This window comes from Eumetopias jubatus, unplaced genomic scaffold, assembly GCF_037043125.1.
Source record: "Eumetopias jubatus isolate StellerSeaLion01/CBP00866 unplaced genomic scaffold, mEumJub1_p1.0 scaffold_6, whole genome shotgun sequence".
NCBI classification, from domain to species: Eukaryota; Metazoa; Chordata; class Mammalia; order Carnivora; family Otariidae; genus Eumetopias; species Eumetopias jubatus.
This window is the reverse complement of record NW_028274812.1, coordinates 40,647,576-40,662,253: the sequence shown is the minus strand read 5'-3', so window position 1 is coordinate 40,662,253 and position 14,678 is coordinate 40,647,576. Positions and strand designations below refer to the sequence as shown.

Here is a 14,678-nt window from a genome sequence, read left to right as displayed (position 1 = left end):
GTTCTTATCTTTATCCACATCAGTCCGTATTGTTATTCTAAGTGACCCTATCTTAGTATAAGAATGTTATTATGCCACAAAGCTATTCAGATTTGCTCACTACTTTATCTGGAAGATTATGGGAAAATCAATTGGACTTTATATTTAGAATTTTATAGGTTTAAGTTGTCAAAAATTCTGGTGGGAAAAATAGCTTTCATGTGCCTACCAATATATGTTGAAGGGTCTGTTTAAATCATTATCAGGCAAGAATTTAAGCATGAAAAATAATATGTGTGTCAACAGACAAGAGGTAGAATTTCCTTTGGCTTGTACTTGAGGCACAGAAGTTCCATATGTGGAGGAATTACCAAAAAAAAAAAAAAAAGTCTCTAAGTTAAAAAAAAAAGTTTTATATAGGTATACATTTCATGTAAACTCTGTTTAGCCTAAAATGGTCTTGGTACTTAGGTGAATAGCTGTGTTAGGATTCCCATTTTTAGAGGTGGACACTTTATTTCCAAAGAACAGGGTTTGAGGACAAGAAAGCTACTGAAAAGATCAAAATGTGTTTGATCTCACCAGACTGTGGATTCCTCTGTAGCTTGTGGGCCTAGCACAGGGCCGGGCACTTAATAATTTAGTAGGAGCTTGATAAATGTCAACTGGATGAATAAATAATCATCTGTTTTTGTTGGTCCACATTAAAAGGCAATTATTATAGTTCTCTCACCTTGTTTGGAAGAAGTTTTTGCACTCCAGAACAGAAAATTTTGCAAAATACGAGCTGTAGGCAGAGAACTGAAGAAATCTAGCATAAGGTATCAAGGTGCTGAAAGCAGGAGAGAGACAGATGAGGACTTTGTTTATCAACTGAGACCAGTCCATGTCTCACTCTATCTCATCCTCTCTTTCTTTTGACCAGGAAAAGCACTAATTTTCCAAAATACATGTTCTTCCTTGTTACTTTAAGTGTTTTTTTTTTCAGATAGCTTGACTCATACCCCCAAAGAACTAATTTAGCAGGTAAGAAGTGTATTTCAAGTCTTACATGCAGAATGAGTTTCACAGTGGGAGATGAAGTGAGTGATATGGATCCAGAGATTAGAGAGAAGTTAACCACCTTCTTGCCGTCTTGGCTTCAAGTAAGGAAACTTGAGAAAAGAATGAGTGTGAGCTAAGAGGGTGGGCCATCTCCGCTGGGAGAGAAAGAAGTTGCAAAAACTTTTGTTTCTGATTATACTTACAACGTACTAACACACTCCTTTCTTAGCAGGCTTTTTTGAGCCCACTGGGAGCTGACTAGTGATTTTATATACATAAATATATATAAATACACATGTGTACATACATATGTATATATAAGTACATATATATTACATATATATATATGTCTTCCTCCAGGTCTCCATTTAGCTTGAACATCTTTGTCCTCTTCAGTTGTGCTGCTGTTGCATTTTCGATATTGCATAGATGCAAATGCCGGCCTGTGTGTATATGGGACTGGGGGACGGGCTTTGGTTAAGGCACCCTGAAAATGGTGTGTTTTCAAAAGAGATGAAAATTACATCATCTTGCTGGGGGCATGCGAGGACATCTCTGAAATCTCCAAATGTCCAAATGGTTTCAGCTCCTGTAATCACCCGCAGTTGACAAAGCAGAACTCATCCAGATTCCCCGCCTAATTCTGTAGAAGAAGAAGAGGAAGAGTTGCTAGTGAGTCAGCTGCGTTGGTTAGCAAACAAACCTAATTAGCTTTTTTAAGCCCAGAAAATTAAAAGAACTTGGATGTTAATCTCTCTTCTGTATTTATTTATTAGTACTATTTCCTCCTCTTTCTGTGGATTTATATATTTTTTAAATGTCACAAAGCATTTGAAGAGAGCAGTTCTCTCCTCTCTATAATGTTGACCAAGAAAGGATTCACTGAAAATCAAAGCGGATAGACATTTATTTGGGCAATTAGAATTGCAGTTCGGGAAACACAGATTCAGGTAGACACCCAAATTGTGTTCCAAGGAAGACAAAGGCGGGGGGGTGGCGGTGGGCAGGCAGAGTTATAAAGGTGGAAGGTTAGGAGTGTAGTTTTCATTTAGGTCCTCTGTGTGAGAAAGAGGGATTGAAGTTGGGTTAACTGGAATTGGTTGTGTATGCAAAGGAAGGATTGAAGCTTGTTAAACCGAATTGGCTCCTTTAGAAACGAAGACCGTGGGTGATCCAGTTGCCATGGTGAGGAGGAAGTTAAGTCCAGGCTGAGGGCTTGCGGCTGGCTTAAAAGTTCAAAAAGTTCATAGTTTCTCCGTTGAGGATGTGCATAAATTCCTCCTCCCTTATGGCCTCCCAACACTATTTTAAAGGAGACTCTTAGCTAGACTTGGTTGCTCCATTTTGTTCTTTTACAACGTATATAATCATCCCTCTAAAGAAAAAAAAATCAGACATATGCAATCAATGTTGCAGAAGACAATAACGACAGGCATGTAAGATGACTCTTTGGGACAGGGAGAAGCTTACACTTAAAGATACGCTATTTTTGGCTAAATTGTCAAAGTGTGACTCTTAGAGACTCTGTGCTAGAATATCTGTGTATTCTTAGTTTTGCCAGATGAATGTCTTTCAGTACTTTTAGATTACAATGATAATACAGGCTCATTATTACAAGTTAACATACATAAGGAAGTACCACCAAATGGTTAATATTCTCCTTGTTCTCTCTTATATTTTCAGCTAGCGTTTTTTATTCTTTTTACAAAGTTGAGATCATATTATATTCATTACTTCCCCTCCCCCACACTGTAAGTATTACTTTTAAAATTTGCTTTATTTTACAATGTGTCATGGACACATTTCCGTAGGTAGATCTAACTGGATTTAACACATTCTTTATAGTAGCTGTATAATGTTCCATAATATAATATTATATAGTTTATTCGACCGTTCTTCCCTCACAGACTTTCAGATTATTTCCAATGCTGCAATAAATCTCCTTGCCAGAGAATGAAAAGAGCCCATTTGAGAATCACCCCGTGGGTTCCAGTGTACCTACCCACCAGTGAGCTCTAAGTCACCGACACCTTCTGTCAGGAAGATGACATGACTTTTCACAGTAGAGAACTCCCTCTCGCCACAGCCCTGAGGGCCAGTCTGGGTGAACTGCTGTTTTGTGGAGGAGCTTGGCATCCTGGTCACTCAGCACTGGTGTCAGTGGCAGGCTCTCAAAGGAAGATGGTCCTGGGAAGAGAGAGAGCTTGGAAATGACCAAGTAAAGCTCCCGAGTTAAGCAGCCTGTTGAGGCTTGGCCACCCTGCACATCCAGTTCTGTTTCTGATCTTAAAATGGTAGTTAACGAGTATAACTTTGACAAACTTTTTGAGAGTTTTGTGATGATCTTGTTTTCTAACACTAATCAGCAAAAAAGGATTCATTTAGAAAGCCTATGTCTGAAATAATGATGTAAAGGCAAAAGCAGAAACTTCCAAAATAGCAGCCAACAGCAAAGAAGCCTTGAAATAAACTTGGAGACCAGAATTTCTTCTTCCATGTTGACGGCCTACTCTATAGGCCACCTTTTGGAAGTTCCCTTTCAATTATATACAAATTCTAATTCAATATTTCTTTTAACATAGATCATCTTACTAAAGAAGTTTGCTCACACCTTTAACATAAAATATATAGCATTTAAATATTCTAAATAGCATATCTTAATATTTTTATATGTATCGTTATCTTCAATTTTAAGATTTTGGACTATCAGGCCAGGAATAATCAAGGTATTCATAGAACTGGTCCTCCAATCTTAGTATAGTTAACTTATTTGTGTGACATAGGAAGATGCTCCACAGAAATAAACACTTGATCATGTCCATGGCTTCTGATGTGCTGTTAACTGGCTGAGGACAGAGTAGAAGCCTGCAAATGGGGTCTTTTTTCCAAACTTGGTGTCAGTCACATCTCACAAGCTATAGAGAAGAGATCTCTAATTATCATTCATGTATCATGGGGCTGGGGGCGCAAGGAGGAGGCTCACAAGATAACCAAACATTTAAGCCAGTAAAGAACACCTGTGAAATGATAGGGAACCTCTCCCTCTCTTTCTCCCTCACAAACACACATACATACATACATACGTATATATGTAATTTTCCCTATTTAAAAAGTAATGAAGGGCAGAATTGAAAGTAGCTATTGTCTGTCTGTCTATACATATTACTCATGTATAGCGATTTGGGAAGATAATTGTTTGGTAATCCATATCATCATGCCTTAAGAGTGAACTGAAACTGGATTTGCTTGCTTGTCTGCCCTGTTAGCAGCTGTGTGATTAAATAAATCATTTAAACCCCCTGAGCCCTGGTTTCCATATCCATGTAGTGGGGGTTATTCCTTACTAGCTCATAAGATTATTGGGAGGTTTAAAATGAGATAATAGGTATGAAAATGTTCATGTTGTATTGAATAAATCTGGTTTCCCTCTTAGGAAACTTCCTCTTCCAGTAGGAAGCTATTTCTTGGTAGGATTAAAGGGATATATAGAGGGGCAGTGGAGTAGATAAAACTTTGTGAGATGTGAACAAAGATGCCAATAAACAAACATGGTTTTAGAGTTATGAGGAGTTTCTATATCCTCTATCTCATTAGTTCTTCCCAAGAACACTGTGAATCAGCCAGGCTAATGTTTTTATATCCCTTACACAGGGAGGAACTGTGACTCAGAGAAATTAAATGGATTAGCCAGTATCACCTACACGCCTGTAATGTGGTGAAGTTCTTTTTGTCTAACAGTCCAGTGCCCTTTAGATTACTCTGTGCTGTCCGTCAATGCCAGACAGTTGGCAAATACTGAACAGTGAGAAGTCTAATTGATTCCAAAGTTGTGTCTGAAAATCTAGCCTTGTTCTCAAATTTTCCACGATTCCTGCAAAGATGAGCCAATTTGGGGAAGGAGCCTTGCCTACTCCCGGACTCCTGAGGCCCATGCTAATCTCAGCGTGCCATTTCTTGGGTCTGCTGAACCAAAAGAGTTGTGTTTCGAATACGAAACGCACTTGTTTTGTGACTATTTCACTTTATTTTTAGCATTTCCTGAATTGAAGTTAACCGATTGGAAAGGGCCCCCTTCCAACAACAGTGAAAACCTTGGTTTGCTTTGGGTAGGTCAAGACTCACATATTTCTGCCCTCAAGTACCACAATTGATTGTCTCCATCCCTTGGTTGGTACTGAGCACATTCTGTGGTATCTGTCCTCACATGTATACCTTCTTTTTCCCCTTTGAGAGTAAAAGTCCCCTAAAAACGGAGAGTCTGTTATTCCTTTGTACTCTCAGTTGCCCAGCTGAAAGCCTAGGACTTAATAGGTTCTCAATAAATGTTTGCTGCCACCACCAGCTTTTGAGATCCTACTCAGCTTTGACTTCTTAGGGAAGGTTCATTAGAAAACATCATATGAAAGAGGGTTAGTTTTAGAACAAACAGTATCGGCTGCCTCCCTGCCTCCCTGTACAGTAAGTGATTTCCTGAGAATTCTTTCATAGAGACAATTACTAGGATGATAAAGAATGCTTTGAAAAGCGCTAGGAATTACCAGGCCCACTTAAAGGCAAGAAGAGGCAATACAGGTTCTACTCTCCTAAACACGAACATGAGGCTGTTGAAAATTAGGTCTGAGACCCGAGCAGAACGCAATACACAGCTGTCACTGGGGCAAAATGCCTCTGAGATAAAGTTGAATTTCTAAGGAGTAAGAGCTGAGTGTGTTTCATGTGGGCCCTACAAATTATAGTGATTTATTTCAGCCTGAACAAGCACCACAAACAAATCCTGGCAGGCAGGGTCTCTACAGGAGTGGCCGAACAAGTCAGTTTTCATTTCCTTCCAAGCCCTGGTTTGTCTGATCCATCCACAGAAAAATAGAACAAAAGGCAAGAGATTACTGCACCCTAAAGCATCCAAGTGGCTTATTCGGCTCAGGGGTTATTTATAGCAAGCTGGCTCACACTGAGCACTTCCTGCTCTATGCTGCGAATGTGCAAATGGAAGCTTCAGGACTCTAACAGTAGACAGAGATGCAAGGTGGGATCAGTGATTCCATTCTCAAGCCTGTTGTGGTTCTGATCTGGCCATACCTTTCACTGCCACCGTGAACATTTACCTCAAAATAGGCTCATCCTCTTCTTCATGTGCACGTTCTATTTGCAGATGTTGTTATGAGGACAGATCCATCAGAAATGACTGATGTGGAGTCTGTGGTCAATAATTTTGCATCTTCGGCCAGGACCGGCCGCCGGAATGCTGTGCCAGACATCCAGGGCTCAGCCGGGACAGGTGGGCCCTCAGAGTTGCCCCTCAAACTGGAGGCCCTCTCCATAAAGGAAGGTAACACACAAATTCTCTTCGAATTAGCAGCCCTCTCTTCTTAATCAATCCTTGCCTCTGGAACAGTCTCACTTTTAACGAGTTATAAGTGCTCTTTTTTCTTACGTGTTGACTAAGATCTTTCAATTTTTGTTGAAGGCTAAGTACATTTTTTTTAGGCTTTCTGAAAGTGAACAGCTTCATCTTTTTCTCTCCTGATGTGTATGTGCAAGTTGAACATTTATGTATTTGGTGGGCATGTAGAGTCACTCGTAGTGCTCATTATTGGGAATAAAATGTGAACAAATATAATCCCTTCCCTCAATAAACTTAAAAATTTATCAAGAAACACTCAGAAATAAGATAGTTTTCCTCCTGTCATCCATTAGCAAACCACTTTGGAAGCTTGTGCTTCACTATAGTATTCTATAAGTCCTTCCATTTCTCATATTTAAAAGGAGTTTATTATCAATTGAAGATGAGATCTGTAAGGTGAGTATTTGTATAAAAGGTAACCATTCTTCAGTGGAAAAAGTTGAATTAAGGACAAAGGGGAGCTGTCAGACCGATGAAGGAGAACTTGGGTTTGTCTCCCCATTGCTTACATACAGTTCATGTAGCTTCCGGAGTTTAGTCTTCTGGAAATAAATATAATCATACTGTCAGTAAATTTTTAAAGAAGTCTTTTTATTTAAAAAACTTTCACGAAGGTTAAAGAAAGTTTCAGTTCCAAGTCATTACCAAGATACCTACCTGTGCCTTGTGCCCCATTTTAGATGTCAAGGGAGACTTTAGTATGTGTGTAGAAATTAATTCTTGCTGCCAAGGAGGCAAGAGGCTAACAGCTTCTACACATCCACACTATTCATGCAAGTCCCAGAAGAAAGCTCTTGGTCCTCTGCCTCAGGACATTATTTGTTACCTGGCAAAGTTACAAATGTTCCTGGTTTGATCCCTATGAAATAAGTATATCTTTGTTTGGCCAGGGACACCTCACCTGTTCCCAGAGGTCATTGCATTTCTCATATGAGACACTACAAATAATAGCAAAAAAGTACACATGTACATACAAACTATTATAAGATGGGAAAATGATAAGAAAGAAAAAAAAATAAAAATGTGTGTAATGGTTTTGGCCTTTTAAGTTTGAAAATGGAATATGGTTACCAGAACATGATATTGCTGTTGAAGGGCCATCCTCAACCAGAGAGGTAGAGAAGCTAAGTTACTTATTAGTATGACAGGCCTAATTAAAGTTCACATACCCCAAACACACACACACACACACACACACACACACACACACACACACACACACACACACACACACAAACCTTAATGCTTGTTGACATTACCTAAACGAGAGAAAGAGAAAAAAATACACTGTAGGAGAATTAGTAGTCTTCACCGTTTGATTTTGGTCACTAGAGAGACCGTTATTTGAAAGAATATTGTTACTATTTTTATGTTGTTAAATAACAAAAATCCAACTAAGTAAATTTGAAGATCTAATTGACTTTATTAAGGGATTCATGAATCAGGCAACATCCTATCTAGCAAGTTAGAGGGGAGCCCTGAGGAGTTGTACAAAATGAAAAGTTTTTATGAGAAGGAGTTGTACAAAATGAAAAGTTTTTATGAGAAGGAGGGTGGGCCAAGGAAATGACTAGCAAAAGAAAAGAAAGCATTGTTCCAAGCAAGATCACATTCCCTGAGAGGGTAGGGCAAAGGGATTATTAGGTGGATTATTAAGTGGTTGTTAGGTAGTTTCCCTCAGATCTGTCCTCTTTGGTTTTTGTTGTCGTTGTTTTTGATAAGTATTTTTAGGTGGGAAGAACTCTAGGATCTCAAATGCCTTGCGTCCTGCATGAAATTAACCTGCCTGAGATTTGCCTGGTTCAGACTCTGTCTTAATCTATCTCTTACAAATTAATAACCATCATAGGGAGGACAATGATGCCTGGTAACATATCAGCAAGAGGTGACAGAGGGTGGCAGCTGTAAATGTCACAAAGGGCCTTTCTTTAACCCCCCCATCGCTATTTGATCCATCGTTCAGTTTAGTGCCCACTAGGTGCTAAGCACCGTTCTAAAACCCAGTAGCGTAGTGGTGAATCAGACAGACAGAGTCTTGCTGTCATGGATCTTCTATCTCCAATGGGAGAGTTAAATCATAAACAAGTAAATATATGTCAACAGTGATATGTTCTATCAGAGAATCAAATAGGATGTTGTGGTAGAGTTACAGCGTGACTCTAGACCGAGAAATTAGGGCAACCCTTCCTGAGACCTGAATGACGATGGTGTGTTTTGAGTGGCAGCTGAAGAAAGCAGGAGGCACACAAAGATCAGAGGTAAGCACGGTCTTTGCAGAAGGAGCAGCTAGTAAAAAGCTCTTAGAATGGACATGCCTACAAATCCTTTGTCTTTCTCTGATCCTCACCACACCACCCCTCTATTTCAAGATCACAAATGACATTGTCTCTGATGAAATCAGTGGTCCGTTCTTAGTCTCCACCCTACACGATCTCTTGGCAGTTGTGTCTTGGTGGATCGTGGCCTCTTCCCCTCAACACTTCTTCCAGTTCTTCCCTGGGCTTCCTGGACACTCCACTCTCCTGGTTTTTCTTCCTGCTTCACTCGCTGTTCCTTCCCCTGCTGTTGTTTCTTAATGTCCCCTATCTCTTAATGAAGTAGATGGTACCAGAACTGTTTTTTGACTTCTTCTCTATCAACATTCCCTCCTCTTGAGTGATCGTTCAATTTCACTGGGATAATGTCATCTTCCTGATCACTCACAGATTTGTTATCTCGAGCCAGACGCTGCTCTGACTTCACACTCATATATCCATCTGTCTACTTGAGCTCTCTGCTTGCCTATCTTACAGTTCCTTCCTGCACATTGATGCCTTTGACCTTGCTGTTCCCTCTGCTTGGGACGCTCTCTCCCTGCTACCGGCATAGCTCACCCCACCCCTTCTCAGGGCTTCGTTCGCATGCCCCTTCTCCCCAGGAAATCCTATCTAAAACCACAACCTCCAGGCCCCAAGGCTTCTTGACAACACCTATTCTTTCATTTCCTCCATAGCACTTAGGACTCCTCACATACCACACATTTTACTTGTTCTGCTTCTTCCCCATATTCCTCATTAAAAGTCTCCTGAGAGCTGGATTTTTTTTTTCCCCACTGCTTGGTACATAATACATGCTTAATACATATTTCCTGAATGAAAGTTGAAGAACTGAATAGAGTCCGTCAGATTTAACTTCAGAGATGCCAGTGATGATTTCAGTAAGCACTTTTGGAGAAGCAGTAGAGACTTAATAGTTTTCATTTAAAATGGAGACAGCAAAAGATGATACACTTTAAAGGATAAAAGACAAGACAGTATGTGGAAGATTTGTGGTTGAAAGAAGGCCTTTGTTAGTGTGAAGGCGGTGGTGACTTGAGGAAATGAGGAGTCAGGAGAAAGGGAAAGTCAGGTGAAAGGGAGGTGGAGGATGATTGTCCTGACAAGAGCTGACTCTTGTCAGCTTCCTGATGAGGTAGAAATGGATGGGATCCCCGATCATGAAGGAATAGACCTGGAAAGTCTGAGCAGCACCAGACCGGCTCCAAAGGTCTGGGTGAGTGTGGTTGAACAGTGCCCTTGGGCTCAGAAGAGATTTGCACTTGGTGTCAGGCTCTACTGTGGCTGTCTTGAAGTTTTCCATATTTTTTGAATAAGGGGTGCTGCATTTTCACTTTGCACTGGGCTCCAATAAATTGTGCAGCTGGTCCTGAGGAGCACATTTTCCATTGTAATAGGAGGGAAGGTAGTAGGAATGAATACAGACGATGGGGTTTTAGAGGTTTGGTGGCAGAAAGTTGAGGGAGCTTTTATCTGATGGCTTTGATTTTTTTTAACAGATCACCACAGATTTAGTGGTTTATTTTTTTATTTTTTAAAGATTTTATTTATTTATTCATGAGAGACAGAGGGAAAGAGAGAGAGGGAGAGAGAGAGAGAGAGAGAGAGAGAGAGAGAGAGAGAGAAGCAGAGGGAGAAGCAGGCTCCCAAGGAGCAGGGAGCCCGATGCGGGACTTGATCCCAGGACCCTGGGATCGTGACCTGAGCCGAAGGCAGACACTTAACCATCTGAGCCACCCAGGCGCCCTGATGGCTTTGATTTTTTTTTTTCCTGTGAAGTAGAAAGATCATCTCCTAAGAGCAAGGGAGGTAGAAAGTGTGAGGAACTCAGAGAGAGTGTGATGCCTATGGGGAAATCATTAAGGGGGTGGGGCTATGGAACCACTTGGTGAGGTCCAAATTGTGTCTCTGTCATTTACTAGCTCTGTGACTTGGAGCAAGTCACTTAACCTATTTATGCTTTGATGGACTAGTCTATAAATGGAGATTGTAATAATACTTCAGGAGACTGCCTGACATGTAATACTTCTGGAGAATAGGAGAGAAAGGTAACTAGCAGAATGTAGATTGCCAAACCGACTCATATTTCTTTCCTTTGTGTAGTGTCTATATCTAGATTGAGGGCAAAGCGTGTTGGAATCAAGGAGAAAATGATTAGGGTGCATAAAGGAAATCTCAGCTGTTTCATTCCAGTATAATATGAAGTATATTTCACTATATTCTATAAGTGAATAAAAATATTTATTTTTTTTAGATGTAAAAAAGAAAAATGAAGAAACAACACAAAGGCAATTGGAAAAGCCAAAGAAAGAAGAAAAATGAAGGCTCAAAAACTATCAAAAGTACTGAATTTCTGTACATTGAAAGACTTAATGGCTCTGCTTTCCTGAAATGTTTGATCTGGTAGTAACTATGGTAACATTGCAGCCCTAAGCAACATGTGTGTATTAGACAATTTTGTTGTGATGCTACTCACCTGGAATGCAACCATTGATGTCCAATGTAGGTTATTAAAAGGCATATTACTTCCAAATTGCACTCAAGGAAAAGGTTAAGAATGTATGGTCACTTAAATACATATCATTATCTATAAACCCAACAAAATCCACTGCTCTCATTTAGATTTACTTGGCCAGATCTATTTTTAATTCCATTTTTATGGTAACAGATAACCCGTTTCTTGGTAAATATAAAGCAAACACTGTTCATTTAAAACTTTATGGAATTTGTAGGACATTTTTTTTTGACAGGAAGGAATAATAATCAAAAACACATAGAGAATATTTATTTTTAACCAAAAATGCACCACTTTTCCCCAAACCCTAAAAGGATTTGGAAAAATTGCAAAAGTTTGACAACGTGTATATCTCCAGGATGTTTTTGTTTGATTCATTTTGCTTCTAGTCTATGTATACTGTGATTTTTCATGTGGACTCTCAGAACACAAAATTTGTGACAAATTTTTTATGTGGAACATGCTTATTAAATGAATTTTGCTGTCTTCCTTAACTTTGGCGTATGTGTGTGCATATGTTTTTCTTTGATATGAATTATACAAAACACTTTACTAGTTGCTTTATACTGTCTTTTCTTATTCTTAGGGCTTTTGTGTCTTGTGACTTGTTTCTAAAATGATCTCCTCAGGAATGCAGACCTCAGTTTTTATATCTTTCTTAAAGTAGCTAACATAGCACATAAATATTTAGTGAATGTTGTAGGTAGAAATAGCAAAATGCTTGCTTTTAATATATATTTAAGCATATATTTTAAAAGGAACAAAAACAAAACCAAAGTTTTAGTAAATTTTGATTTATTAGACATTTTAGGAAAATAATAAAATTCTGAATTTTTAAACAATGGATTAATGAATTTATTTTCATTTTCAGATATATATGCATGCTCTTTTATTTGATTGTTGACTTAGGTCATGTCTGTATACAGTAATCAAATAAACTCTTCATTGTTCAAGAAAGTTGTTACTGATACAAGTCTTATTTTTATCGTATTAGCTATACCAACTGAAAAAGGGCGACACATTTTAAAGGAGGAAGTTAAACTTTACAGTATAAATCACTTCCTACGTATTATTTCATCGACAAAGTCTAACTTAATATCTTACATATACCAGAGTGGTAGACTTCAAAGAACCCGATTGTTTTCTCAAATACAATTTTTTTATAGAAGAATGTAAATTAATATCTTAGGTGTAGCACTAAATTAATTTTCAATAAAATGTATTATAGCCATTAAAACTATATTTCAGAGAGTTATGGAATGACATGCTATTATGTAAACAGTATAAAGAGTGTTAGAGTAGAACAGTAGTTTTTAACTTGCGGGAGTGACAATTTGGCCTCAGAGAGGACATTTGGCAGTATCTGGAGACATTTTTGACGCAGCTAGGGTGGGGGCCGGGGAGAGAAAGCGCTACTGCCACCTAGTGGGCAGAGACTAGGGATGCTGCCAAGCTGCCAAGCATCCTGCAGTCCTACCAGGAGACCCTGACGGCAAAGAATTATCTGGCTATGGGGGTCAGTAGTGCTGAGCTTAAGAAACCCTGAAGTAGAATTAAACTGTTAAGCACGTCGATTTTTTTTTTATTAAGCATTAGTGCTTTATTGTCTACAAATTGTCAGATCATTCCTATTGTCCAAATGTTTAGTATTTATACAATAATTTCTTTTTTTGATCTGGGTGAAGGAATTACACACATTGGATTCATTATAAAAACATGGTGGCCAACATCAAATTGAGTCCTCATAGCTCCCCTGCTTTCTTACATTTATAAAGTCTCACTTTCTGAAATAATTATTTTTTGCCTCATTCTTTTTCTTAAGTTTTTATTTAAATTCTAGTTAACATACAGTATAGTATTCGTTTCTGGTGTACAATATAGTGATTTAACGCATCTGTATACCCCGTGCTCATCACAAGAGTCCTCCTTTATCCCCACCACCTATTTGACCCATCCCCCACCCACCTCCCCTCTGGTAACCATCAGTTTGTTCTCTTTAGTCAAGAGTCTGTTTCTTGGTTTGCTTCCCTCTCTCTTTTTTTCCCTTTGCTCATTTGTTTTGTATCTTAAATTCCACATATGAGTGAAATAATATGGTATTTGTCTTTCTTTGACTTATTTTGCTTAGCATAATACTTTCTAGCTCCATCCATGTCATTGCAAATGGTAAGATTTCATTCTTTTTTATGGCTGAGTCATATTCCATTATATGTTAAATAGTGTGTGTGTGTGTGTGTGTGTGTATATATCTATATATATAGATATATATATACCATGTCTTCTTTATCCATTCATCAGTCAATGGACACTTGGGCTGTTTCCATAATGTGGCTATTTAGATAATTTAGATAATACTGCTATAAACATTGGGGTGCATGTATCCCTTTGAATTAGTATTTTTGTATTCTTCGAGTAAATACCTAGTGGTGCAATTGCTGATCATAGGGTAGTTCTATTTTTAACTTTTTGAGGAAACTCCATATTGTTTTCTACATTCTTGCATTCCCACCAACAGTGCAAGAGGGTTCCCATTTCTCCACATCTTCACCAATATTGTTGATTTTAGCCATTCTGACCGATGTGAGGTGCTATCTCATTGTAGTTTTGATTTCCCTGATGATGAGTGATGTTGAGCATCTCTTCATGTATATTGGCCATCTGTATGTCTTCTTTGGAAAAATTTCTATTTATGTCTTCTGCCCATTTTTACGTTGGATTATTTGTTTTGAGTGTTGAGTTTTATAAGCATGTGGATTTTGGATCCATATGACTTGAGTTTGAATTCTATCTCTGCTACTCACTTGCTGCATGATTTGGGGCAATTTACATCGTTTCCAAGTCTCAGCTTTGTCCTCTGTAGAATGGTATTAAGAATAGTACATACCTTGTAGGGTGAGTGGAAGTAGTAAATGAGATAGTATATGTAAAACAGTTGACGAATGGCTGGCAAAGAATACTTATTCAATAAATATTGGCTAACATCATCATCATTTTTATTCCAGATGCTTTGCCATTATTCTCTGGTAGTGGAGGTAGTGGGCAACTGAACTCATTAATTTGGCTATATTCTGCCTTCCTGTGTGATTTCACAAACATCCCCTGTTCTTGGTGCTGGGAGAAGACACTATAATGGAAATTGACGATTCATAGTAATTACCACATTAGTGCCAATTCAGATATGCTAATGAGCTGCTGATAGGTGTTGAGTATTATTATCCTTTAACAATGAGTCACCTCACTAATGTTTTATGACAGTTACTGCAACAAAACAGAATTTTGAGTATTTAAATGAGTAACTCATTCCGTGAAAATGTAGAAGAAAAAAATTAACAACTCTTGGGTCATAGTATTATATATGGTATTTACTTCTCATCTAGAATTAGAAGATGAGAAATGAAGCCATGTCTTTCCTCACTATTGC

General features: G+C 38.5%; 1 protein-coding gene across 5 annotated transcripts in view; it reads left to right on the top strand.

Moving 5' to 3' along the window:
* PKIB (cAMP-dependent protein kinase inhibitor beta) overlaps window positions 1-12,007 on the top strand; it is a 102,649-nt gene extending 90,642 nt beyond the window's left edge. For 2 of the 5 annotated variants that reach the window (XM_088024252.1, XM_088024253.1), the window contains exons 3-4: window positions 6,176-6,352; window positions 10,997-12,004. In XM_088024252.1, the coding sequence (XP_087880378.1) occupies window positions 6,184-6,352; window positions 10,997-11,064 (237 nt within the window). In that variant the 5' untranslated portion in view covers window positions 6,176-6,183 and the 3' untranslated portion in view covers window positions 11,065-12,004. Of the gene's footprint in view, window positions 1-987; window positions 1,006-6,175; window positions 6,353-10,996 lie in introns of those variants that run through there. The other 3 variants (XM_088024254.1, XM_028117042.2, XM_028117045.2) reach the window with 3 other exon arrangements.
* The last annotated feature ends 2,671 nt before the right edge of the window (window positions 12,008-14,678 follow it).